The sequence below is a fragment of the Canis lupus genome, chromosome 5 (genome assembly GCF_003254725.2).
Source record: "Canis lupus dingo isolate Sandy chromosome 5, ASM325472v2, whole genome shotgun sequence".
NCBI classification, from domain to species: domain Eukaryota; kingdom Metazoa; phylum Chordata; class Mammalia; order Carnivora; family Canidae; genus Canis; species Canis lupus.
Genome location: NC_064247.1, coordinates 36,829,852 through 36,854,194, shown reverse-complemented (window position 1 = coordinate 36,854,194; position 24,343 = coordinate 36,829,852). Strand labels below are relative to the sequence as shown.

General features: G+C 44.9%; 1 protein-coding gene across 15 annotated transcripts in view; it reads right to left on the bottom strand.

The window, feature by feature from the left end:
* The window catches only part of MYOCD (myocardin), a 100,998-nt gene that overhangs the window by 34,263 nt on the left and 42,392 nt on the right, over positions 1-24,343 (bottom strand). For 10 of the 15 annotated variants that reach the window (XM_025428350.3, XM_025428347.3, XM_025428349.3 and 7 more), the window contains 4 exons: positions 19,808-19,863; positions 18,296-18,371; positions 15,226-15,387; positions 1,364-1,539 (listed from right to left, as the gene is read on the bottom strand). In XM_025428350.3, the coding sequence (XP_025284135.1) occupies positions 1,364-1,539; positions 15,226-15,387; positions 18,296-18,311 (354 nt within the window). In that variant the 5' untranslated portion in view covers positions 18,312-18,371; positions 19,808-19,863. The remainder of the gene's footprint in view (positions 1-1,363; positions 1,540-15,225; positions 15,388-18,295; positions 18,372-19,807; positions 19,864-24,343) is intronic. The other 5 variants (XM_035716846.2, XM_035716845.2, XM_025428351.3 and 2 more) reach the window with 2 other exon arrangements.

The following is a 24,343-nucleotide window of genomic DNA, read 5'->3' as shown; positions in this document are numbered from 1 at the left end:
GTTTGCTGTTATCAGAGAAGCTCGGCTGTGAAGACAGCTGCGGCACACAGGGGAAGTGAACACGCTTTGATTCTAAAACCATGCACGATACACGTTTGGATGTTTCAGCTCTGCTTTAACAAGAGCTCTCATTTTCCTCCCATTCTACATTTTCTCCTTGCCAGTCCCAGCTTTGCTCACCTCGTGGTGTGAAGAAGGGCACGACAACGACAGGTAAGTAGCGGGGTTTCCGGAACAGGGCTCTGGATGATAATTAGCAAAGCTGTCCCTGATACCCATATGGCAATTTCCAGTGTAAACATGGTTTCAAATATAACATAATACCAAATTTCAACCCATCACATAATTCCCCTGAGGCCAGCAGGACCAAACTCTTCCTAAAAGGGAGGTTCTCTGCAAAGTCTGTGGGTGGAAGGCCCACGTCTTGCTTTCCTTGTGTATGAATGTGTGCGTGTGCCCACACGCATCTTGGCCTAGGGGCTGCATGAATACCCTCGTGCTAGGCTGAAGGAAGCCCCCAGCAAGCCTCTGTGTGGTTTCTAGAGGTGGAAGCTCCAGGGGGTGGGGAACCTGCAGCGTCTGGAGACCATGCAGCTGCTCAGCCTCACAGAGCCTGGGTTCCTCCTCCATCAGAAGGGACACAAATGCTGCCTGCCTGGAGGGCACTGTGGCACCTCAAAGAAAAATGCTTGGAAAGTGCCTCGCACGGTTTCTGGGAGGGACTGAGCACTTAATGCATGCAGCAGCTATTGCTAATTATTTTTCTTACCAATGTGCTTTTGACAGTATTTGCAATGTATGTTCCTTACATTTCAGGAATTTGAGGATTTGTCCAGAAAGGGGTGAGTGCTGTTCTTGGGTTGGGCTGGATATGGACCTTGCAGGGGTTTGGCAGGGAGAAATCTGTAAGGATAGAACCATCTTGGGGCTCCCTGCTGTGTAGCCAATCAGCACCTCTGCTCTGCACTCCCCCAGGGCCCTGTAGAGATTCCTCAGGGAGTGGGAAGTCTGTGGGCTTTGAAATTGGTCCTGTTCTGGCCCATTCTATCTGGGAGATCATTGGTGAGTCATCTGGTCTCAGGGAGTCTCTTTTCTATCTTGTCCATAAATTTGGCAGATAAAAGATACCCACTTGGAAGAGTAGATGCTTAAAGAGTAAGTCAAAGGGTATAGTCCTGAGGATTCTCTTTCAGTTTTTTTCTGGAGGTTTTGGCCACCACACACTGATCCCTGAACTGGATAGGGGGTGAAGAGACACGAGGTTGAAGTGCCATCAAGAGATATTTCCAGGGTCTCTAAGCAAAGGTGGCAATGTGCTTTTGAGCCCATGAAGACACGACAGACTGAGGTGTGATTTGTTTACCTGGACTGCCCCCAGAGGACCTGCCAAAGGGGTCTCTGAAGCTTTAGCATCTGCAGGGGATCCCGCTGAGCCCTGGGGGTCTTCGCTTCGAGTCTGGTCTGGAGAAAGCCCATCACTGCTGCTGTCCTCTTCAAAGGCAAATGCATCTGCAGATTTGGAGAAACTCACCTGGTTACCTGATGGGGTAAAATCCAAGAACTGGATCAGTGGCTTGGGCACACCAAAGCACTTTCTGGAAATGCTTCACCGTGTTATCCCTATCAGGAGCACACATCTATCTCCTTCAATCTGTTTCTGGTGCCAGGTACAAGTGAAGACAGGTTTTAACTTACGGGGCGCCTCTTCTATTTACTCTAAATGGGAACTCATCTTTATAAAAATGGTACATCTGGCAGGGAAGAATGCAGGACCTAGTAATGGTCTCTCTTGGCTTGTAAAAGTCTACCTTCAGGTTTGTCTATTCCTGCACATTTTCTTTTTTTTTAATATTATTTATTTATTCATTTATTCATGAGAGACACACAGAGAGAGGCAGAGACACAGGCAGAGGGAGAAGCAGGCTCCATGCAGGTAGCCTGATGTGGGACTCAATCCTGGAACCCCAGGATCACGCCCTGAGCAGAAGGCAGATGTTCAACCACTGAACCACGCAGGCATCCCTCCTGCACATTTTCTATGTGAGACTTGCATCTTTTTGAAACAAATCAGGGAAGATGAAGAAAAGAAAGAGGCCACTGGATACAGAATTAGGCCAAAGGAGAGCACAGATGGAGAATGCCCGTCTCCCTCAGGTTTTATGACGCGACACAGAACCGAGATGACAATTGCCCTTTGCATCGTACTCAAATAAAAAGCAGGGCACACAGCACAAAATGTTTAGGAAACTTTGCAAATCGGGCGAAGCCAGAGTGCTACTGAGTCTAAATTCCTAAAGGTCAGAATTAGCTAATGTCACCAGTATCACAAAAAGCCCCTTTCAACTAATGCACAGCTGTTTATAAAAGCCATAAATATGTTCCAAAAACTGCAGCGTGATCTTTTTTTTTTTAAATTATTATTACTTGGATTTTCTTTGTATTCCTCGTATCTCTGTGTCTATTTTGGAAACCTTCAACAGCTGGAAAAGCAAAAATTCTTCCTCGGCAGCCTGCATGGCCTTTGGAAGGGACCAGTTCATCAGCTTGGCGGGGAGGGACTAGCAAATAGGTGGCATGACAATGATATCCTTCCATGTCCTTTATGGATTTTGTTGTTGTTGTTGTTGTTGTTTTTCTTTTACAGTGCTGAATTGTATCTGGCTTATTATCCGGCTGCACGGTATAAAATGTGCTCAGGCCACATAGGCCCTCCTGACCCGATCCCAGGCTCGGCTCTTCTAAAGGCATTTAGGTATTATCAGGAAGTTTCCCAGCCCGGTATTCTGCAATCACACAGACAAGAACTTTTGACTCCTGCTTCGTGCAGATAAGAGAGGGGGAGCTTTCACGGTGGAGATTGGAAAAGCAGCAAGGAGCTGCAAGAAATGGAACGAGTATGGTTTGGGGCTTGTCATCACCACCACTGCTGGCATCTGTCACGGACCCTCACTCAGACATCCAAGTGTCAAATCAGGAAAGAGCCGGACAAAGACAGGGCAGGTGGAAATTCCAGCTGCCGCCGCCCTCCTCCTCCCGGGGCACCCCACTAACCTAGAAGGACTTAGGGACCAGCATGGCTGCTCCAGCGCTTCGAGGACTGTTTATAAACCTTTATAATATTAATCTATAATTTATCCCTAGGATTTTCTATCCTTAGGTCTAATTATTTCTTTAGAGGCAACCTCATGATGCCTTTTCTGACTGTAAATGTAAGAGTTACTTGCCAGAAACATTCATATCATGTGAAGAGGCCTAACCTATACATTCATCCCATTTTCTGTTCACGATTTTGTGTCTCTTCTAATTTTTTTTGTTTTTTGGTGCCTCTTCTAGATTTAGTTCTGTGCATATGACAAAACACACACACAGGCACAAAGTATTTCATTTGGATGGGACTGGTGAAATACATCTTCTGATCTTCTGAAACTTGCTTTATTCACCCTACAATGTTACTTAGAGTCCTTTCCTTGGGAGCACGCAGAGATAGTATTCAATTAAAAACATTTTTTTTTTTTTTTTTTTTTGGCAATAGCTACACAGTACTCCATTGTATTACTGGAAACTTTTATTTTTCAACTTCTATTTGCAGAGGTGTCCTTTTTTTTTTTTTTTAAACCAGAAAGAATTTGAAATAAAAAACACCTGTTTGGTTTTTTTAATGTAAAATAACACCTGTTTACCTATCACCGGAAATAAATAAGTTCTAGCCTTTTGGGATATTTATGTCAGCAACCCATTTGTTTTCTAAGAGAGAGGTTTTACTGGGGATTTGACAACTGCTGACTTATTTCTTTGCAATCTGGGGTGGCTCTTCCCCCTTCGGTGCTCTATTGTAAGAGTCCAGGGTTACACCCTTCCTTTCTCTTACAGGGAACCCTGAACTCTTCGAATAGACCTTTATTTGTCATTGAAATTTCAAGTCCTGCTTCTGTTGGTGGAATTGAAGGCACTGTCCCTATTCGAAGGCTTACCTTCTGTGTTATTAAGGGCCAGGCAGATGTGGGAGGGTTGTGGGGAATGACAAGCCTTCCCCACCCAGGAAATCACAGCATTTTGTTGGATTTGCTCGACACATGCCCTGAGCCAACACCACTTCCATCCTCAGAGAGTCCTGCATGTGAGTGCATTAGGTCCTTGGGGTTCCCAGTCTTGTCTGCCGGACAGGACCGTCCACCTGAAAGCTTTATGATATCCCCTCCCGACTGCCCTCAGTCTAACTGGGTATAGAGCTTTTCCACAAGATCTGATTCTCTACAGGGCAGAGACACCTGCACCCCACGGGCCCCCCACCATCTCACCCACACCCACACCCATGCTGAGTTTCACACCCCAAGTGCGCACACATCAGAGGAAGTTCATCACATCACAACGGTGTCTGAATAGTCTAACATGTGAGTAGAAATGTTACAAGAGGCAGACAGAGAAAAAGAGAGAGGATGGTTCCTTTTCTCATCTGCAACATCCCACTTGCTTTCAAATGGAGTGACAGCAAACGATAAAAAGTTTGTATCAGGAGTTTATGTAGTAGTAGCAGCAGTAAGAAAAAGCATCCACCTTTGTTGGGTCTCATAATGGTCCAGTAAGTCAGAGCAGGGGCACATTTTCTGGTTGCTGTTTTGTGTCTGAGGACATGCAAGCTCCGACACCCCGTCGCATAGGGACTGAGCCAAGACGGCAGTGTGACTTCAGGGCCACCAGCAGACGGGTGGGCAATGAACATCCATTACTCTCCCTGGAAGCCACCAGCTGGCGGCATGTCCTTTAGGGAACACCCACTGGGTAATGGAAGAGGACATAGTAGAGCAAGCACCTCTCCTTTTTCTACACATGTGCTTTAAGGCTCTCTCCATATTCCACAGCACCTTGTACTTGAGTTTTTGAGGTTTAGGGGACTGGTGATGACACTGCGATCATGAGGACGGAGAAGGCGGGACATTATGGGGAGGGCGGTTGTGATGAATTGCATGGGGGACTCATCTCAGAAAAGGGGATGGAAGGATTCCAGAAGCCTCGCTGTTGTCACCAGTTATTCAGCATGCCTTTCCTGCATTGACACCTGGCATTTGGTGACCTAGGAGCAGGGCAGGAGATGATGGGGAAAAGCCTCAAAGTAGAGTGTCTGGAATAAAGGAGTCAGAATCAGGCCCACTTTCCCCAGAGCTGGATAGGGTACTCTCTGGTTATGGTGTCCCCAGCCAGCCTGCACCCTTCAGGAGAAGTTAGAGACGCAGAAGGAAAATCAGATACAACTCGAGGAAGAGCTCATTTCCCTGGGACACAGTTGGAGACATTGGGCAAGGACTAGACTGCCTGGCGAGTGTGGAGATGGGCCAGGATACCGGGAGGAGGCAAGACTGGGTTGAGCCTGAAATGACCGCCAGCTGTGGACAAGACAGACAGACAGACAGGGCGCACCTGACATTCCCGGGGAGGGGGGTAGCAAAAGGGAAGCTAACGGAGTGGCCAACAGCAGAATGGCTGCGGGAAGGGGAGGAAGAGCTTTCCCCCGGCCGGGGGACGGGACTATTTTGGAGCCAGTCCCTGGAGAGACACAGCTGCCAGGAGTCTACTGGATCAAGGGACGAGCAATCATTTAAAGAGGTTTGTCGGTCTAAGTCAATGAAGAAGCCATGTGCGTTCGCGCAGCCAGGTTCGGAGTGGTCTTTTACACCTGGAGGAGCCAACGGGGTGAGGGCGAAGGCCCCAAATAGGACTCCTATTTGTCTGATCTCTAAAAGGCACCATGTGCCAGGTCAGAACGTGCTATTGAGGCCACACAGTTACATAGAGACCCTGCTCTGGGTCGGGGAGGAGGGCTGCCCATCGCCACCGCCTCAGGGCTGCAGGTGGCTTGGCTCGGTGACCAAGTGGCCCCCACATGGCTGCACACTCAGTTCAGCCCCTGTCGGCAGGAGAAGCTAAACAGAGAGGCACTGGGAGCAAAAGGCAGTGGCTTCCTTTTGGGGATGATGGATGATGTGTTTGTTTAGCGCGGCCAGTAAGGGCTTAAAGTCTGGACTCGGGCGGTTTTGGTTTTGCTTCTTGGTCCTTTTACCACTTCAGCGCTAGTTCTTGTCGGCAAGTTACTGAACCACCCAGAGCCTCAGTGTCCCCGTCCCGAAAATGAAAGTAACAGTCCTCATCACCTCTCCAGGCTTTGAGGATTAAGACAGCGTCACCCGTGCCCAGCGCCCAGCCCAGTCCCTGAAGGGCAAGCGCTCAATCATTTCTAGCCCTGAGGATTGTCGTTGCTTTCGTTAGGAGTATCTGCTTGTGGCAAGTCTGCCTTTCTCAAAAAAAAAAAAAGAAAAAAAAAAAAGACCACCCAAGAGGCAGTGGGTCCTGCAGTCAGTTTTGCAAAGATCAGCACAATTCCAGAGTCTTTTGCTTTGTTTTGTTTTGTTTTTTAAAAATGGTTTGTCCTGAGGGGGTCGTCCTAGGAAAGCCAGACAGACAGACCTTCCCCCAGGGCCAGTGAGTCACGGGAAAGGCTGCTTGTCACTGCCTCTCCCTCCTGGCTCAAGCCAGGCTCATGTGGAAAGGCACAAAGGTCATCTTATCGGCCTGCCTCTGGAACAACCAAGTCTGTGGGCTTTGTGCTGTGACCCTGGGCCTCCTCTCCAATCTCCCCCCATCCCCCGCACGGGGCGCCCTGGATGCTGCTGGAGTGCGGTGCGCTGGCTATTGTCCCTGTACACACGTCAGGTGGTGCGGTGACAAGGACCCGCTTTGGGAAGCCCTGACATCATCCCCCCCCAACCCCGCTATGCCCACGGGGCTGGCTCTGGGCACCGGCCCCTGGGGGATGTGGGCCTGGCGGCTCTGAGCTTTCCCTGTCCCTCTTGGAAGCAATTAGATGAATGAGTCAGTTGTACTTTCTTTGCATAAACATTTAAAAATCCAAGATTAAGTGAGATAGCTGGAGCCCTAGGTACCTTTCCGCTAGGACCCGCCCCAGGGGCAGGAGACCATGAAGTGGGACCGTAGGAGAGCTATTTTAATTCACAGACAGACCATCTCTTCTTAATGCCCTCTTGGAAGAGACTGAAGTAAAATCCATTTCCAAAGGGATGTGATCCCTGGGGAAGTAACTCTGGTTTAAATGTGGCTCTCGCCTAAAGATATTTTAATACACGGAAGATGCCACCGTCTGTAGAGGATGGACGGCATCTTCCAACAAAGGCAGAACCTGCTGCTCTTGAAAGGGATTAGATAGATGCCTTTTTTATGGAATTGGATGTCAGTGGATGTTTAGAGGAGCGACCACTCCTTTTCTTCAGATTCCTGGCAGTTTAGAAATTTGCCTTAAGTCTAAGGCATAACGCTGGTGCTAGGACCACATGAGTGGAGAACGACAGTTCACAGGACTCAACCTGTGTCAGAGCTTGAGGTTAATTCTCAAGGGACGAAGGAGACCAGAAAGTGTGTGAAGATACTTGAGCCTCGTTTCTTGCTTCCCTTCTACCGGCTGCCCCATCAGAGCTCTCTCAGGGGAGCAGCACCTGTCTCCAGCTACAGGCACTTCGTGATGCCAGTGACCGCTTCATGGGGCAGCAAAGGCCCCCAGCACAGAAAACTATTTTTCACATATGCCTCAAGCCCCCCTGCCCCCTTTCCTCAGGATCGGGTGCATTTTTGAAATTATTTCTCATTATGGAATGATAAATTCTGTCCACGAGAAAGTTTTGCCAAAACAAACCTATTCTTTCCTCCTCCTCCTCCTCCTCCTCCTCCTCCTCCTCCTCCTCCTCCTCCTCCTCCTTCTTCTTCTTCTTCTTCTTCTTCTTTCTCCTTCTCCTTCTCCTTCTTTCTTCTCCTTCTCCTTCTTCTTCTTCTTCCAAAGCAAACGACTCTACCATCTGGCTCAGGGCCATGATTATTGTCTATTTGCCTTGAAATAAATGATCAGAGCGTCAGGACTTCCAGACACTGAAGAATGACCGGATTGTTAGTAAATAGGAATTGTTTTCTTTGGTTATGAAGTCTGCAGCTTGGGGATGTGAGTGAGCAAAGACTAGCATCAGATCTTTTAGAAATGGAAGTGACAGCTGTAAATGGATGTCTTCCAGACCAGCCCTGGTGGACTAGAAATACTGCTCCTTATGTTAAAGGGTTATAGTGATGCAAAGAGCTAATTTATCTTTGACAACGGAGTCGCAGGTTCAAGTCTTTTTTTTTTTTTTTAAAGTAGCTGAGTAGCTGACTTGGGCATTCAGGTGGCCACCTGGGCCAGACCAAGGGAAAGGTGAGGACACTTTAGGAGGAGGAGTTCGTCTGTTAGAACTGAAAACCAGCATCCTCCCACTGTTTGAAAAAAACCAGGAAAGGCAGCAGGGGTTCTGTTTCACTTAAGCAGAAGCCAGGCCTCTGGACAAGAAGCAGCTTCCTTGGAAGCTGAGGGATGTTTCTCCTGTCAAGTAAAGACTCAGATGGCCAGATAGAGAATTAACAATCTAGGAGTAGGCTCCCAGGGGTCTCAAAATGAAGGATCTTTAAGTAATAATGACCCACTAATCAGCTCAAGGAGGCCATGCTAAACTCCAGTATATAATTTCTGTTCTCATAAATCCTCACTCCCCTGTAACATCATATTTGGTGTTTTGTTTCAGGGTTCTGTCCTGAGAGACTCTGGCTGTTTGCATTTGTGATATGGTGATTTATAGTAAGAAATGTATACTTGGACTTCGACCCCCTTTCTGGCACAGAGCTCTGAAAAATCCTTGGAATCTTCTAAGTGATGAGAGCCACAAAAGTGTCATTTGTTATGTTAATGAGGTGGTTTCTGGACCTCACCTAAGGATGGGGGCTGGTGGCTAGGAGAACCAACCATGTGATCAGAAGGCCTGGAAATTTCAGTTCCAACCCCTGATACCCAGGGAGAGGAGAGGGGCTGGAGATTGAGTTCAGTCACCAGTAGTCGATGATCTAATCAATTGTGACTGTAATGAAACCTCCATTAAAAGCCCAAAGGGATAGGGTTTGGAGAGATTCTGGATTGATGACCATGTGGAGATTTGGGAAGAGTGGTATACCTGAAGAGCATGGAAGGCCCTCACCCTTTCCCTATACCTGACTCAGACTTTGCATCTCTTCTATTACTGGGCTATACCCTTTCATAGTAAACTGGTAATCCAGTAAGTAAATGGGTTTCCTGAGTTCTGTGAACTGCTTTAGCAAACTAACTGAACTCAAGGGGGGCAGTGTGGGAAACTCAGAGCTGTAGTTAGTTGATCAGAAGCATAGGTGACAGTGTTTGTGACTGGTGTCTGAAGAGGAGGGTGACCTTGCAGGACTGAACTCTTTACCTGTGAGATCTGATGCTATACCAGGTAGGTAGTGTCAGAATTGAGTTGAATTATAGGATGCCCAGATGGTGTTCTGCACATTGCTTGTTGGTATGGAGAATCCCTTCCCCCCATATGTTGGAAGTGGGTGCTCAGACCCCTTTAGTGACTTTCTAGGAAGAGGAAACAGGGAATCAGGTGCATACTCCTCTGAAATGTGGCCATGAGGAGGCCTAAGCTTCCTCCTGTGGAAGTCAAATCAGAAAGTCAAAGCAATCTTGAAAAAGAAGACAAAACTAGAGGTATCACAATCTCCAATTTCAAGATATACTACAAAGATGAGGTAATCAAAATGGTACTGATACAGTATGGTACTGATACAAAATAGACACATAGATCAATGGAGCTGAATAGAAATCGCAGAAATAAACCCACACTTATATGGTTCATTGATCTTCAACAAAGGAGGCAAGAATATGCAATGGGAAACAGATGGTCTCTACAACAAATGGAATTGGGACAATTGGACAGCTACATGCAAAGGAATGAAACTGGACCACTTTCTAACACCATACACAAAAATGAACTCAAAATGGATTAAAGGACCTAAATGAGAAATCTGAAATCAAAAGTCCCAGAAGAGAGCTCAACCAGTAATTTCTCTGACATTGGCCATTACAACATTTTTCTAGTTATGTCTCTCCTGAGACATAACTAGACAAAAATAAACTATTGGGATTTTATCAAAATAAAATGTAAGAAACAATCAACAAAAGTAAAAGATAACCTATTGAATGAGAGGAGACATTTGCAAATGACATATCTGATAAAGGTTAGTATCCAAAATATATAAATAACTTATATAACTCAACAACCAACCAAATAATCTAATAAAAAATGGCAGAAGACATGATAAACATTTCTCCAAAGAAGACATCTAGATAGCCAAGAGACACATGAAAAGATGCTCAATGTTACTCATCATCAGGGAAATACAAATCAAAACCGCAGTAAGATACCACCTCACACCTGTCAGAATGGCTAAAATCAACAACACAAGAAACAACAGGTGTTGGTAAGGATGCAGAGAAAGGGGAATCCTCATGCGCTATTGGTGGGAATGCGAACTGGTGCAGCCACTGTGGAAAACAGTATGGAGGGTCCTCAAAAACTTAAAACAGAATTACCATATGATCCAGTAATTCCGCTACTGAGTATTTACCCAAAGAATGTGAAAACATTAACTCACGAAGATATATGCACCCCTATGTTCATAGCAGTAGTATTTACAATAGGCAAATTTCGGAAGCAATCCAAGTGTCCATCAATAGATGAATGCATAAAGATGTAGTGTATAAACAATGGAATATTACTTAGCCATAGAAAGAATGGAATCTTGCCACTTGCAACAACATGGATGGATCCAGAGGGTATAATACTAAGTGAAATAAGTCAGAACAAGATAAATACCATATGGCTTCACTCATATGTAGAATTTAAGAAATAAATAAATTAAGGGGAAAAAAAGAGACAAACCAAGAAACAGACTTTTACTATTGAGAATAAACTGATGGTTACCAGAGGGGAGGTGGGTGGGAAATGAGTGAAATAGATGAAGAAGATTAGGGGTACACTTATGATGAGCACTGAGTCATGTACAAATTGTTAAATCGCTATATTGCACACTTGAAACTAACATAATACTGTATATTAACTCTGCTAGACTCAAAATTAAAAAGTAAAAATTTTTTAAAAATTAAAAAAAAATATTTTTCTGTGTTGGGAGAAGTTCTAGATTAGTCGGGGGTTAGAGAGTACTTGGTCTTTACTAAAACCGGGAGGAAGACAATGACCAAGTGTTCCACCCAGAGCTTGGTGGAAACATAGAAACCCAGCTGTAGACAGTGCTGGAGAATCTAAGTACATCTGGAAAACCACTGGAGACTGGGAGAAATACACAGACACCAGAAAACAACCCACAATGAACCATCGCCAAGTCACCATTTCACCATGGGGAGATGATCTGATCACAAGAAGTGATGGGCAGAAGAGGGGGCTGGGTGATCACCACCACTAGATGGGCCACTCCAAGTGCTAGATCTACAGCTGGTCTTTGAGTAACTCTTAGGTCTTTATGACATTTCGTATGATGCCATCAAAACTCTTAAGCACATCGAAAGATTATTGCTACAAGGCTAATGCTGGGATCAGTCTCCATTACTGGTGCTGGATTTTCCTTGGTTTGGTCAACCATATGCTCCATCTCTTTCTGTGGCCATTTGTCCCCTTCATTTTCATAGCCTCCCTACCTCTGTCTTAAAGATCACTGCCTGGGAGCCTCCTAGACCTCTTCCCCTTTTATACATTCTCCATTCCTCCCAACTACCCTCTAGCGGGCACCCTTGATTCCTTCAACCCTATACTACCTTCACTTTTACATCATTTATACCCTTTAATTATGATATATAATTATTCATTACCTGTTTGTATACTACCCACCTCTCCCGACTGCACTAGAAGCTCTGTTGAAGCAGAAATGTTCTATTCACTAACATACCTCAAGCATTTAGAATCATGTCTGACATAGAACATACTCCATAGATAGAAAGTGAAGAAATAGATGCATGAAAAGCCAACCTTATCTAGTCCATTAATTTATATACTCAAGTCTCCCAAATCTGTAATTCTAGGTCAATATTCTCCTGCATTCTAGTTCAATAGAGCACATTACTTAGTCCCTTGCCCTTGGATTTTCTGTGGGCCCCTCAAATTCCACAGGTGAAACAAGAATCCATCATCTCACCCCAAATCTGCTCTTCTACTCATGGGCTCCATCTTGATAAATGGCTGCCATTTACCCAGTTACCTTAAAGAGAAACCTAAGTGTTATCTCTTGCCTTCCCTTTGTCTCAATTGATATATATATATTTTTTGCTAGCCCTCATGTTTATCCATTTCTGCTGACCATACTCCTGCTCATGCTCTCTGACTCCTCACCTAAATAGAGGCATGTTGTTTAACATTCCCTCTGCCTCCACCTGTCCCTACTGCACCCAAAACTGATGAATAGTCTTGACCCTCAGCTCTCCTCATGGAGGTTCTCCTTCTTGATGACCTTGATGCAAAGCAAAATTAAATGAATCCAAGTAAGAGACCAGAAACCAAAATCCACAAAACAAATTCACAAACTGCTTCCTTGTGATAATAACCGACTAAATAGAAAGACTTTTAGCAAGTGTGATGAAGGAGGGAAGAAGGGAGTAAATAAACGATTTAACAACACTGCATTGAAAAATACAACAGAACCCCTGGTTGAGAGCAGCTTAGAACAATTCTAAGCCAAGACTTTATACAACTTTAGGCTGATAACTTTGTAAGTCAGTGGAATAATGAGAATTTTTTGAAAAATGCAAATTTTAAGGGCACCTGGGTGGTTCAGTCGACTGAGAATCTGACTCTTTGATTTCGGCTTAGGTCATGGTCCTGGGATGATGAGATTGAGCCCCTCATTGGGCTCCTCATTGGGTATGAAGCCCACTTAGGATTCTCTCTCTCCCTCTCCCTCTGCCCCTTCCCCTTCTGTTTCTCCCCCTTCTGCAGTTGTACAAGTCTTCTTAAGGAGAAAATTTGAATACATGAGTAACTATGGACAAAACTAAAGGACAGCTATCACAGGACTACTGCTAAGGGAAGTACCAGAGCCTCCGCAAATTTAATAGGCAATCTTTTCAAACAGCTGATCATTGGGGTCATATTTAAACATTTTCCAAACATGGAAAAATATGGAAAGATAATTATAACTTATTTGTGAAGCATGTATAATCTTGACACTTTAAACCTGACAAGCATAAAACAACAACAAAGACGGTTATTTTTTGTGAACACTGTAGCAGAGAAGACTAGCTATCCATCAAAATTTATGTTCCACCTTTCATGGTAGAGAGACATTGCCAGAAAATCACTGTTCAGCCAGAAAACAAAAGGTTCCCCAGCCCTACCCACTATTTTCACAGTGGAATAGGAGCAGAAGTGATGTGCTTATTTCTAGGTAGAGGCCTTTAAAATAGGTGAGTGGGTGTTTCCATTCCTTTTTTCCTCTCACTGGCTAGGTACAGAGGATGTGAGGGCTGTCGGGTACAGGTTGACAAATTATGGCCCGTGGGCCTGCTTTTGTAAATAAAGTTTTATTGGAACACACCCATGCCAACTTGTTGACTTATTGCTTAGGACTCTTTGCACTGCAGCAGCAGAGCTGAGTAGTTGTGACAGCTTAAATCGCTTCCTTACTGTCCAGCCCTTTAAGAAAAAGTTTGCTGTCCTGCTCTAGGGTACAGTGGAACAGCCAGGCTGAAGGGGCCTGGGTGCCTGAAAGATCTGCCATTATGGAAAATCCTCCCTGGACTGTTTATGAACAAGATATAAACTTCTATTGTTAAACTGCTGAAATGTTGTGGTTTGTTTAGCAGCAACTCTTACCCTAATAAAATAGATGCAAATCTCAAATAAAATATCAGATATTTCTAGAAAAAACATTCTACATAGGATTTTTCCAGAAATGCAAGGTGATTAGGAAAGAGGGCAATGCATATTCCTAGGTCAAAAAGAAAAGCCATGTGATCATCTTTCTGTGCATGTTGAAATTATTTAAGAATTCAGCATCTGTCTTATACCCTAGTCTTAATAGGATAGGATAGAGAAATGCTTCCTGGGATCCCTGGGTGGCTCAGCGGTTTGGCGCCTGCCTTTGGCCCAGGGCGCGATCCTGGAGACCCAGGATCGAATCCCACGTCAGGCTCCCGGTGCATGGAGCCTGCTTCTCCCTCTGCCTGTGTCTCTGCCTCTCTCTCTCTCTCTCTGTGACTATCATAAATAAATGAAAAAAAAAATTAAAAAAAAAAAAAGAAATGCTTCCTTAGCATACCTAAAAGCTAACATCATATACAGAGGTACGTGAATAAAGAAATCACCATTTATGATAGAAACAAAAAAATTGTTATCAACAAAACAAAACATAACATATATAAAATAATATAATACTGATTGAAGCACTGGCAATGTACAAATAATGATGATTTTCTACTATGTAATATATTTATAATTATTAAATTGCATTTTTCATTATAGAATATGAAATAACATAATGTGCTTTATATAATTCATATCTATAATTTTATATGATACATAACAACATATAGATATCTTATATGTAATAAAATATATATTAAGTTGATCTAATATAGTATATTGTACACTTTATATAAAATTCATATAATTCACAAATATGTAATGTAAACAAAACATGAAAATTCTATATAATTTATACTATGAATATACTATAATTTTTTAGATGATGCTAATTATATCATATACTAATAAAACCTTGATGTTGCTTTTCAAGTATCAGCCAGTGCACCAAGGCAGAAAAAAAATGAGGTGGGAGACAAATTTTCATTATTTGTAGGAGATACGATTATGTACCCAGGCAGTCTAAGATAAATTGAGAAACTCTTGGCCCTATTAAGAAATTCTTCAAAGTTACAAATCAATGTGCAAAATTAATAGATTTCCTATGTCAACCATAATTAACATGACTTTAAAAAAGCATGAAAGATCATTTGAATACGTGGAAAGAGAAACTCTATTCCTGTCTCCAAAGAATTAAAATATTTTAAACATATAAATTACCCATCAACTAATCTATAAATTCACTGCAACCCCAAACAAACAGGTGAAAGGATGAAGAGTGTCGCCCTCACTCCCAGGACCTCTGGGGATGGAGACTCTGGGACAGCGACACCCCACCACCAGGACTCCTGTGCAGTTAGAGGCCCCACCCCCAGGACCCCTAGAGGCCCCGCCCCCAGGGCCCTCAGCCTGTCAGAGCCTTGGCTGCCCTCAGATCCCAGAGCACAGAGGGAAGCCTACCATGGCTTCTAACTACCTTTTATGGCCTCCTTCACAGCAGAATCCACAGGGAGTATATTCTTCTCCACCAGCTCCAGGGGCCCTGGCCGGAGAGCGATCTTTTCATTAAGATCATCTGCGAGTCGGGCTCTTTTCAGCTTCATCTGAGCAGTTGGGATGGACCTCTCTGCAGTGGAGGCTAAGAGGTCGAAACAAGAAGAATCGGTTCTAGAGTTCTGACATCATTTTTGGCTTCGGTGCTGTTTTTTGCTTTTGTAAGCGAACCATTGTGTCGCACCCTAATGATTTTTCAGTGCGATCATGGTCATTTCACATGGATTAGCAGCAAAGACTAGACACTTCCAAATAAAGGCAAATCAAGACGCACGGAAGAGTTAGAGAAACGTGCTTTGCGCCGATTCCTGGGGAAAAAAAATGTGCATTTTGGCAATTCTGTGAGCAGGAAGTCCATGGGGCCTACATTGCTTGTTGACCCTAAACTACAGCATTTGGATGCACATCCTGCCTGTAGGTTGCTTGGCAAGGGCTGGGACTGCCGCAAATCCATCTATTATTATAATTATTTGCAGTATCACTTTCTTAAGGGGTTTAGGTTTGGTGACGTTGTGACACTAAATTATGCCAAAGTCAAGATCCGTTGTAAAAGAAAAAAAAAAAATCCCTTTGAGACAATTACGTATTCAACAGGGGAAATTTAAAATTCAATTCATCCAAAGGGCAGTTTCTCATCATTTGGAGGGTGATAAAGGTTGCTAACAAGCCCCGAATCACCCGTGTATTCCTCTTTCTATTACTCCCAGAATCTGTGTAAGAAATTGGAGGAGAGTCTAGTCAACCAGTTGTTGCTCTAATCAGAGCCGTTAGGATTTCGTAAAACTTTGTAGCTTTAGGCTCAACGCTGTAGGTTTAAAAGGGGAGATATTCACACACCAGCCTCCCAGCCCTGTCATTCTATTATTAGCAACCCACTAACCCAGACCTGGTGTCTGGTGGCTGATCTAGAAATCTCCATACAGGAGCAGTCCAGCGATGTCGTATGGTTGCAACAGGTCAGATCTTATTGAGACAAAACATGCGTACTCTGAACCAAAGAACAGGTTCGAATCTCAGTTCTCCCTTGAACTTTCCCTAACGTCCCCTCAGGTCATGCCAAGGGCTTTCTGCTGGGTCCCCTGCCTCAGGGATCTTTTGGATTCATCCTGCACACCAACACAGAATTAATCTTCAAAAAATACTCCTCCCTCAAAACCCCCTGTATGATGCCACTCTGGCTGCACCATGAACGGAGATTCCATCCCCAAACAATCACTCCAGGGGCCCTGGTCCTTCCTTTTCTGTCTCTCATGTCCTACCAAGTTCACCTTTGTAGCTTTGCTTAGTTTCCCCACCCTCGTGTGCTTCCTATCTTCTCCCCACTACCAGCCCAGCAGCCTATTCTTCAGGTCCCAGCACGAAGTCTATCTTAACGTGCCCCTTTTGCTTGTCTGCCTCTAGTACAGAGAGCCATGTTCTCCCATCTTATACTGCTGCTTCCAAAACTAGACCATGAACCTTTGCAAAGAGGGGTCATTTAGTATCTGACAGATCTGTGGTGTCCTACGGTGCTAATTCCCAATATCTGTTGGGGAGAAGAGAGGATCCCACGGGAACCACCAGAGACATGCAACTGAACTGGGGGTTGTGGCAGTTCACAGCCTATTTCAATACAAGACTGTGATGATGTAACAAATAACATTTCTCATGCTTTTTTTTTTTTTTTTTTTTTTTTTTTTTTAAGTAGGCGCCATGCTTAGTGTAGAACCCACATGGGGCTCGAACTCATGACCCTGAGATCAAGACCTGAGCGGAGATCAAGAGTCAGATGCTTAAGTGACTAAGCCACCCAGGCGCCCCTTTCATGCATTTTTAATTGTGGTATTACTACATATTTGTCCATCCTAAGCATGGAAAATGCTAAAAAAGTATACAAAAGATGAAAGAGTCAAGAAACTCCTCACTTTGAGTCAACTGTTTTTAATAGGTGGATGTCTTTCTTAACTATTTATATTTATTGTTAGGGTTAGGTTTTTGCTTGATTGATTGATGCATTTATTTGTTTCAAGATTTGTTTTTAAGTAATCTCTATACCCAACATGGGGCCCGAACCCACAACCTGAGATCAAGAGTCGCACTCTCCAACTGGGCTGCTGAGGCACCCCTGGACTATGTTTATTTTTTTCTTTTCTTTTCTTTTTTTTTTTTAAATCACAGAATTGGACTACAAATACTATTTATGTATATGTTTGTCCATCCCCGAATCAGACCATGAATATAGCTTTGTTTTCTGTTTTTTTTTTTCACTCAACGTCATCTTGCAAGCCTTTTCTCATTATATCTTTTTTGTTTTAAAGTCTCATTTGGAGACGCCTGGGTGGCTCAGTGGTTGAGTGTCTGCCTTTGGCTCAGGGTGTGATCTTGGAGTCCTGGGATCGAGTCCCACATCGGGCTCCCTGCATGGAGCCTGCTTCTCCCTCTGCCTGTGTTTCTGCCTCTCTCTGTGTCTCTAATGAATAAATAAAATCTTAAAATAAAATAAAGCAAAAATAAAGTCTCATTTGTAGTGGCTGCAAGGTATTCAATCATCCAGATGATGGATAATTAATTCAGCCAATCCTCTAGTGTTGAACATTTCACTGTTTTCAATGTTTCAACATCAAAAATAACTCCTCAATCAACACCGCTGTATATACATTTTTTGTATGTATGTATATACACTTTTGTATATACGTATATATATTTTTTGTATAAAAAATAAAATATTTTCTTCAGTTAACATACTAGAGGTTCATTACTGGCTAAAGGGTGGACACACTTCAGAGGCATCTGATACATGGCAGGGAGAGAGGCATGCTCAGGGAGGTTCAGGAAGTAGCACAGCTGAGACTGGAGCCCAGCTCATATCTTCCTGATTTGACTGTCTCTAAGGCCCTAGAACAACTCAAATGACCACTCTGGAATGGCAGGGGACACTTTTTAACAGGACACACAGAGGGAAGAACTCTGGCATGTGGCCCACTCTTCTGGCTTATGCCTGGGTGCAGACTCACCTTGGAGTATGTGCATATTAACCACGTCGGCGCGGTCGGGCCTGTTTCTGACCTTGTGCTTCAGACCGTCTTCAGCCTGCAAGCACAAACACAGGACATATTCCGCTGGTGACCTCACACAGTTGACCTGCCTCATTTTACCTTTTTAAAAGAGCCTCGGTTTCTCTCAAAGGGGAAAACAGTCCTTCTTTTGGCAAATAGGACCTGCGCGTTATCCCCGGCCTCCTACATTTTGATGCAGGAACACTTAACCAAAGCTTCTCTGGTAATTTTGGGATGGAAACATTCAGTAAAGAGGTAAGAACCCCTGCACCCTAAAAGGCCAGGCAGGTGCATGTTAGTAAAATATTAATAAACCTCCAATGATGCCACACTGTTTGTGTTGTAGTCTGTTCTAGTTCACGGACTCTTAAAACAGCCACGAAACTGACTATGGTTAGAGACAAAATGTACCCCAAGTCCATCTGGTAAAACATGACAATGTACGCTCCCTTCCAAATATTCACCTGCCTTCTCTCTTAGGACCTATGAAGATGTAAATTCAGGAGTATTGTGAACAAAAAGGGCACAGGGAGATTGTTGACCGAATCCCACTGTCCTCTCAACGGTGGAGCTGTCTGTGGGGACGATGTGGGCTCCAGCAGAGCCACATCTAGACCTTGGGCCCCAATTTCCAGGTCTGGGTTTTTAATCCCACTATACTGGATCTCCTATTTGACCCCTGAGAGGGGTCTGGAGATCCCTCCCATTCACTTGAAAGACAATTATTATCCAGGCAGCAGGGACCACAGCCTCACAGGGGCAACTTTGAAGAGGTACCGAGCTCTGCTCCTTTCTCCACCTGCTAAGTAGTTGCAAGGCCATATCTCATAGGCAGAGAGATCCCAGGAGAAAGGCATCCCCTTTGCATTTCCTTCTCATAGTTTTTATGAGTTTTTATTTATCCTCTAAATAGTTTTTATGATATTATTGGTCAGTCAGTTTGTGGAGATCTGCTAAGAAGGTAGAGAGTATATGCCAATCCCCCCTCTAACCTAAAATGCTAAACAAACAAACAGAGAGAGAGAGAGAGAGAAATAAACCCGCCTTTTGCCTTTAAGTAACTTCCAATCAGCTCTGCTTTCACAGACTCCTACCTTACTATTAAATTGGGTTTTTAAAAACCTGATTATAAGAAAGGGCTGTAAGGCTTTTCAAAGTCTCTCTGACTTCTGCGGCACCCTTGCAATGATCTTCCCAACATCACAAAGATTGGGGATGTGTTTTTCTTAAAAGCTAAAAAGTAGATTTAAAGCTAAATGTGTTCAAATGCATTTTCTAAAGTTTTTGGTTCATAGGAGAAAGATTCCCTATGGTGTGGGTGGGGTTGGCGGGTCGGGGGGTGGTGGTGAAGGGGGCATGTATCAAGTTTGTGGTAGAAATTTCACCTGCTTTAGCCAAAGCTGAGCACTCAGAGATCTATACCCTGGGGTCCAAGGTAAGAAAGGGGGCAGTTTGAAAAACAAAAATTACCTTGTCACTATCCAAATGTTTTCTTTGCTCATGGAATTCAGTTGGACTTTTCAGTGCTGCAAGGAAAAGACAGGGAGGTGAGCAGAGGCAGGCTCAGGGCATCGAGCAGCGAGATGGGATTTGCTGGTGCGCTTGCTGAGCGGTGCGCAGACAGGATGGACGTGAGCGCCTTTATTAGGCCACAAGCAATTGAAGACGAGAGGCCTGGAGGACACCAGCTTCCCTGAAGCCAGAGGGTCCAGAGGAAGGTGGAATCAAGGGTGAGCACAGGAGGAGAAGCAGAGGCAGACGTGCGACAGGGGGAGAGGTGGTGGAGACAGGGCATTCCGAGATCCTGAGAAGGCACGGGGACCCGTGGCAGACCGGATGCTGACCCAGAGTGAGGGACAGGGGCGGATGGGGTAGCTAACGCCCTCTTCCACTTTGCTCTGCCCCTGGGTGCAGAAATCCGGGAGGACGCTGCAGACCATGGGGGATGCGTCCCACCTGCAGGGAAGGGACTCGAGCTTTGGATGAGGTCCGTGACTGCTTGGACAGGAAGGCGCAAACTGAGGGTGCTGGGGTGAGAAGACAGAACCAGACTTCGAGGGCCAGAAGGGGCCCTGGAGATGGTGAAATGAGCTCCCGCCCTGGGGAAACTGAGTCCACAGCAATTGGCTGAACTTGCCCAGGGTCACAGTTTGGGCTCAGGGCCTAGGTCCTTTGACAACTTTGCTTCTTCCGGTGTGATGTTCAAAACATCAACACCCGGGAGACACAGGCATTGGTCAGCCAAAGCACACGCAGCCTGAACCGCCAGGACCTAGGGCCTCCTCCATCCTTCTCTCTTCCTCCTACTCTCCAGTGGGGAAACCTTTGACTCAGCAAAGCAGCAGAACGGTGCTGGGCAACATTCTGCATCTCTTATGAGCTTTCCTGAGCCCCCCTGAAACCATCAGTCAGGAGCTACAATCACTTCGCATCCTAAGCGATGAGGTCGGTCAGAGGGCACAGACCTGCACTGAATGCCTTTCTAAGCCTGGGCAAGCCCATGACCAACATGATCTGGGGTCCAAGTGTCACTCCAGGAGTTGTCCACTCTTAAGTGGCAGGCAATGAGATATTCTTCCAAGGTTTGGCCAGCTTAAAAATTGGGTTTCTGACCAGATGGGCTCTTGGAGGTGTGTGTATATGTGTATGTGAATGTGTGAGTCTCGTTCCGTCTTTATGGTAAATTCTAAATTCGAGCACAGATTTTCAGGAGGGCTTGTTAGACATCCAACAAATGGCATTGTAGTCCTGGCAGTTGGTCGACCACCTTATCATCCTCTAAGGCACGCTCCTTCCTCCTCAGCCTCCTTGCCCCCCTGGGATGGTCCCAGCGGGCTGCCTTGTGCCAAGTATGCTGGGCGAGTACCTGCCTCCTCACCCTGAGCAGACATTAAGGGGCTTCCTTTCTTATGGGAAGAATAATGGAATGTGTAGCTTGAATATTACATTTCCCATCAATCCAACATGTCTCTCTTTGTTGATTTCGCTCCTAAAAGGGGCTTCTGGGGAGCCTGGGTGGCTCTGTGGTTGAGCATCTGCCTTCCGCTCAGGGTGTGATCCTGGGGTCGTGGGATCGAGTCCTGCATCGGGCCTGCTTCTCTCTGCCTGTGTCTCTGTATCTCTCTGTGTGTCCCCCATAAATAAATAAAGTCTTTAAAAATGGGGGGTTCTTCGCAAAATCTTCCATTTCCAATGTTCCCCCTATACAACATCCCCCTAAACACACACACACACACACACACACACACACACACACACACACTTGTCCCCACTCAGTAGCTCTGGGAAATCATATGGAGAAATGTGCCATGCTTCTGCATTGCTTGTGCATTTTCTCTGATTTGGATCTGGTCGCCATTCCTTGTAAGGAGGCTTGTGTTTTCCTGTATTTGATCACAGCTGCAGTCTATACTGATGGAGCTCTGAAAGCAACTCCTGATCCCAAGGCAACCAGATCCTACAAGTCTGCTTGAAGTCCAGGGGAGCCCTGGTCAATCTGTACAATCTGACCCAATAGGTCTTCCCCTCCATCCCTTAGTCTGGTGGCCATCTAGTTCGGGATTACATATTGGTGTTGGCCAAATCACTTACATACTCTGGAAATGATCTTTGTGTGGCTGTCTTAAGTGGTTAAAAAGAATTAACACATCCTTTTCCTTAAGCAGCAGCCCTAAGGGAGCAGTATGAATCTCTCCTGATGTATCACTTAGATTCCAAACTCAATTGTTTTTTTTTTTAATTGTGCTTAGGAATTAGGAGGAATTTATCTAGTTCTCTTGCCCCTGAGACTCTTCAATTCCTATTAGCAGAGTTTATTAATTGTTCTAAGAAACAATGCATTCCCTGTATCTTAGCTTTGGAGAGCCATAATTCATCACTTCTTGGTGTTAATAACTTGTGAAATGATTTGTGCAGTCCAGGTCTCTGATGCCAGGAGCACAAAGGTTCTGGAACCTTCTATCACAGAGACAGAGTGGGAGACACTATGTCCATTTGGCAAGGACTTGGGAAGAAAGCCAAAGAGGTCCACACACTGTGTTTTACCACACGCTGTTCTCCTCAGGGCTTTAGGGATGTTATAAGGGGTATTGGCTTGGGGTCACACCACGGAAAACTATCCTGCCATGGCCCTGTGATTGACATTTGCTTTTTCCATGACTCCAGAGAATGTGGGGTTTTAGCCAGCTCCCCTGAGGGCCAGCGAAAGCCATTAATGCACCCCCCCAAGTTGACTTTTTGGAAAATACACAAAGGGCCTCTTGCCACCAGCCCTGGGAGTATCAGATGACAAAATTTTGTGTTTTTGGGGACGCTGACATTTAAGATTGAAAAGGAATTTGGATTTCTAATTTAAAAAAATAATAAGTCAACGGGATTTCAAATTAAAACATGGTTGTAAATTCAGTCAGCCACACATCTGACTTGCTCCCCCTGGAGGAAGATTAATCACTTCTCACAAGGGAATTCATGTTTTCACCTCAGAGTTTAGCTACGGCCTATTCCTATTTCGGTCCCGCAGCTCCAGCTAATTTGGGTCAGCTGTGTGTATAAACATTTGCTTACTAAAGCTCAGGAAAGAGCCCCAGGAAAGAACAGGCCTCCTGCGGTCTCCAGCTCTGGACTCTAACCTCATGTCTCCAATGGGAGCCCAGGGAAAAAAAGAATATAGGCCCTAGGGCCACTGAGACATCAGTGAAGGGGACAGGCTGACTCCTCAGTGCAGGGTGGAGGGAGCCTGTTGTTGGCAGCAGCTCTCACGGGGTCGCTCCCTCCAAGGCTTGTTGGACAGAACCCAGTTCCCTCGACATCACAGATAAGGAGGGTGATGCAGAATCATAGGGCTGGTGTCCCAGGGCGGCAACCAGGACAGTGGTTCTCAACCTCCTGGACTGGCATCTTCGGGATGCTAGCTTGTCAGAAATGCCAATTCACAGGCTCTACCACGGGACCCTTGGGGGGTGGGCCCTGGGGATCTGTGGTGGAAACACAGCCGTCCTTGCTGATCCTGATGCCCCAGTTTGCGACTCGCTGCTCTGGAGTTCACTAGGCCACTAGGTCCCACTCTAGGGTCCTCAGGAACCCAGGAGTTCCAAATAAGAGAAGTGAATTTCTAGGATTTTCAGCATTTCAAAGAACAAATGAAAAAGGGAATGTGTGCCTGGAGAAAGGCTGATTAGCCTAAGGGAATGGTCACTTTTCATTGTTGCTGCCTAGGATCCTAACGGAGTGCTTGGGGATGGCTGTTCTCACCAAAAAGCACAGGCTGGTCAGTTTTCAATGCCAATTAATTAATCAAAAACAGATATATGGATCCTTAATTCATCAATGTGGGCTTCTTTGGGTGGGTGGGGGGAGGACAAAACAATTTCAAACATAGTGTGGAGTATAATTAAAATCGTCTTCAGGCGCCTGGGCGGCTCAATGGTTGAGTGTCTGACTTTGGTCCTGGGATCGAGTCCCGCATCGAGATCCCTGCAGGGAACCTGCTTCTCCCTCTGCCTGTGTCTCTGCCTCTCTGTGTCACTCATAAATGAAAAAAAAAAAAATATATATATATATTTTTAAATCTTTAAAAAGAAATCTTGGGTGACTGAAAATTTGGGAACCACCCGTCTTGGCTCTTTGTCTCCTCAAACACATGTGAGTCTCCCACCTATAAAATGCTGGTCTATCTGTTCGCCTCACTTTTAAAGACCAACCAGATTGTGAATGGCTCTCTTCTGAGCAGGTGAGGTACATGCTCTGTGTAACTGTGAACGCTTTGGAAATCACATTCCTTCTTAGGTTGGCAATGAACTGTTTATTTGGCACCCAAAGAAGAATCCCAGGTATCCAAAAAGGTAGCTTTGTTATACTTAAGACCTGGCTGCATACTTGGGAGAGTTTAATGCAACATACGTGATACGTTGGCAGTTCTCGGAAGAAGAGTTCAAAGCATGCATGTCATCACTGGCTTACTAGTTTCTAAGGAAGAAGGAACCAGAAGGTAGAAGGAGGGAGAAGACA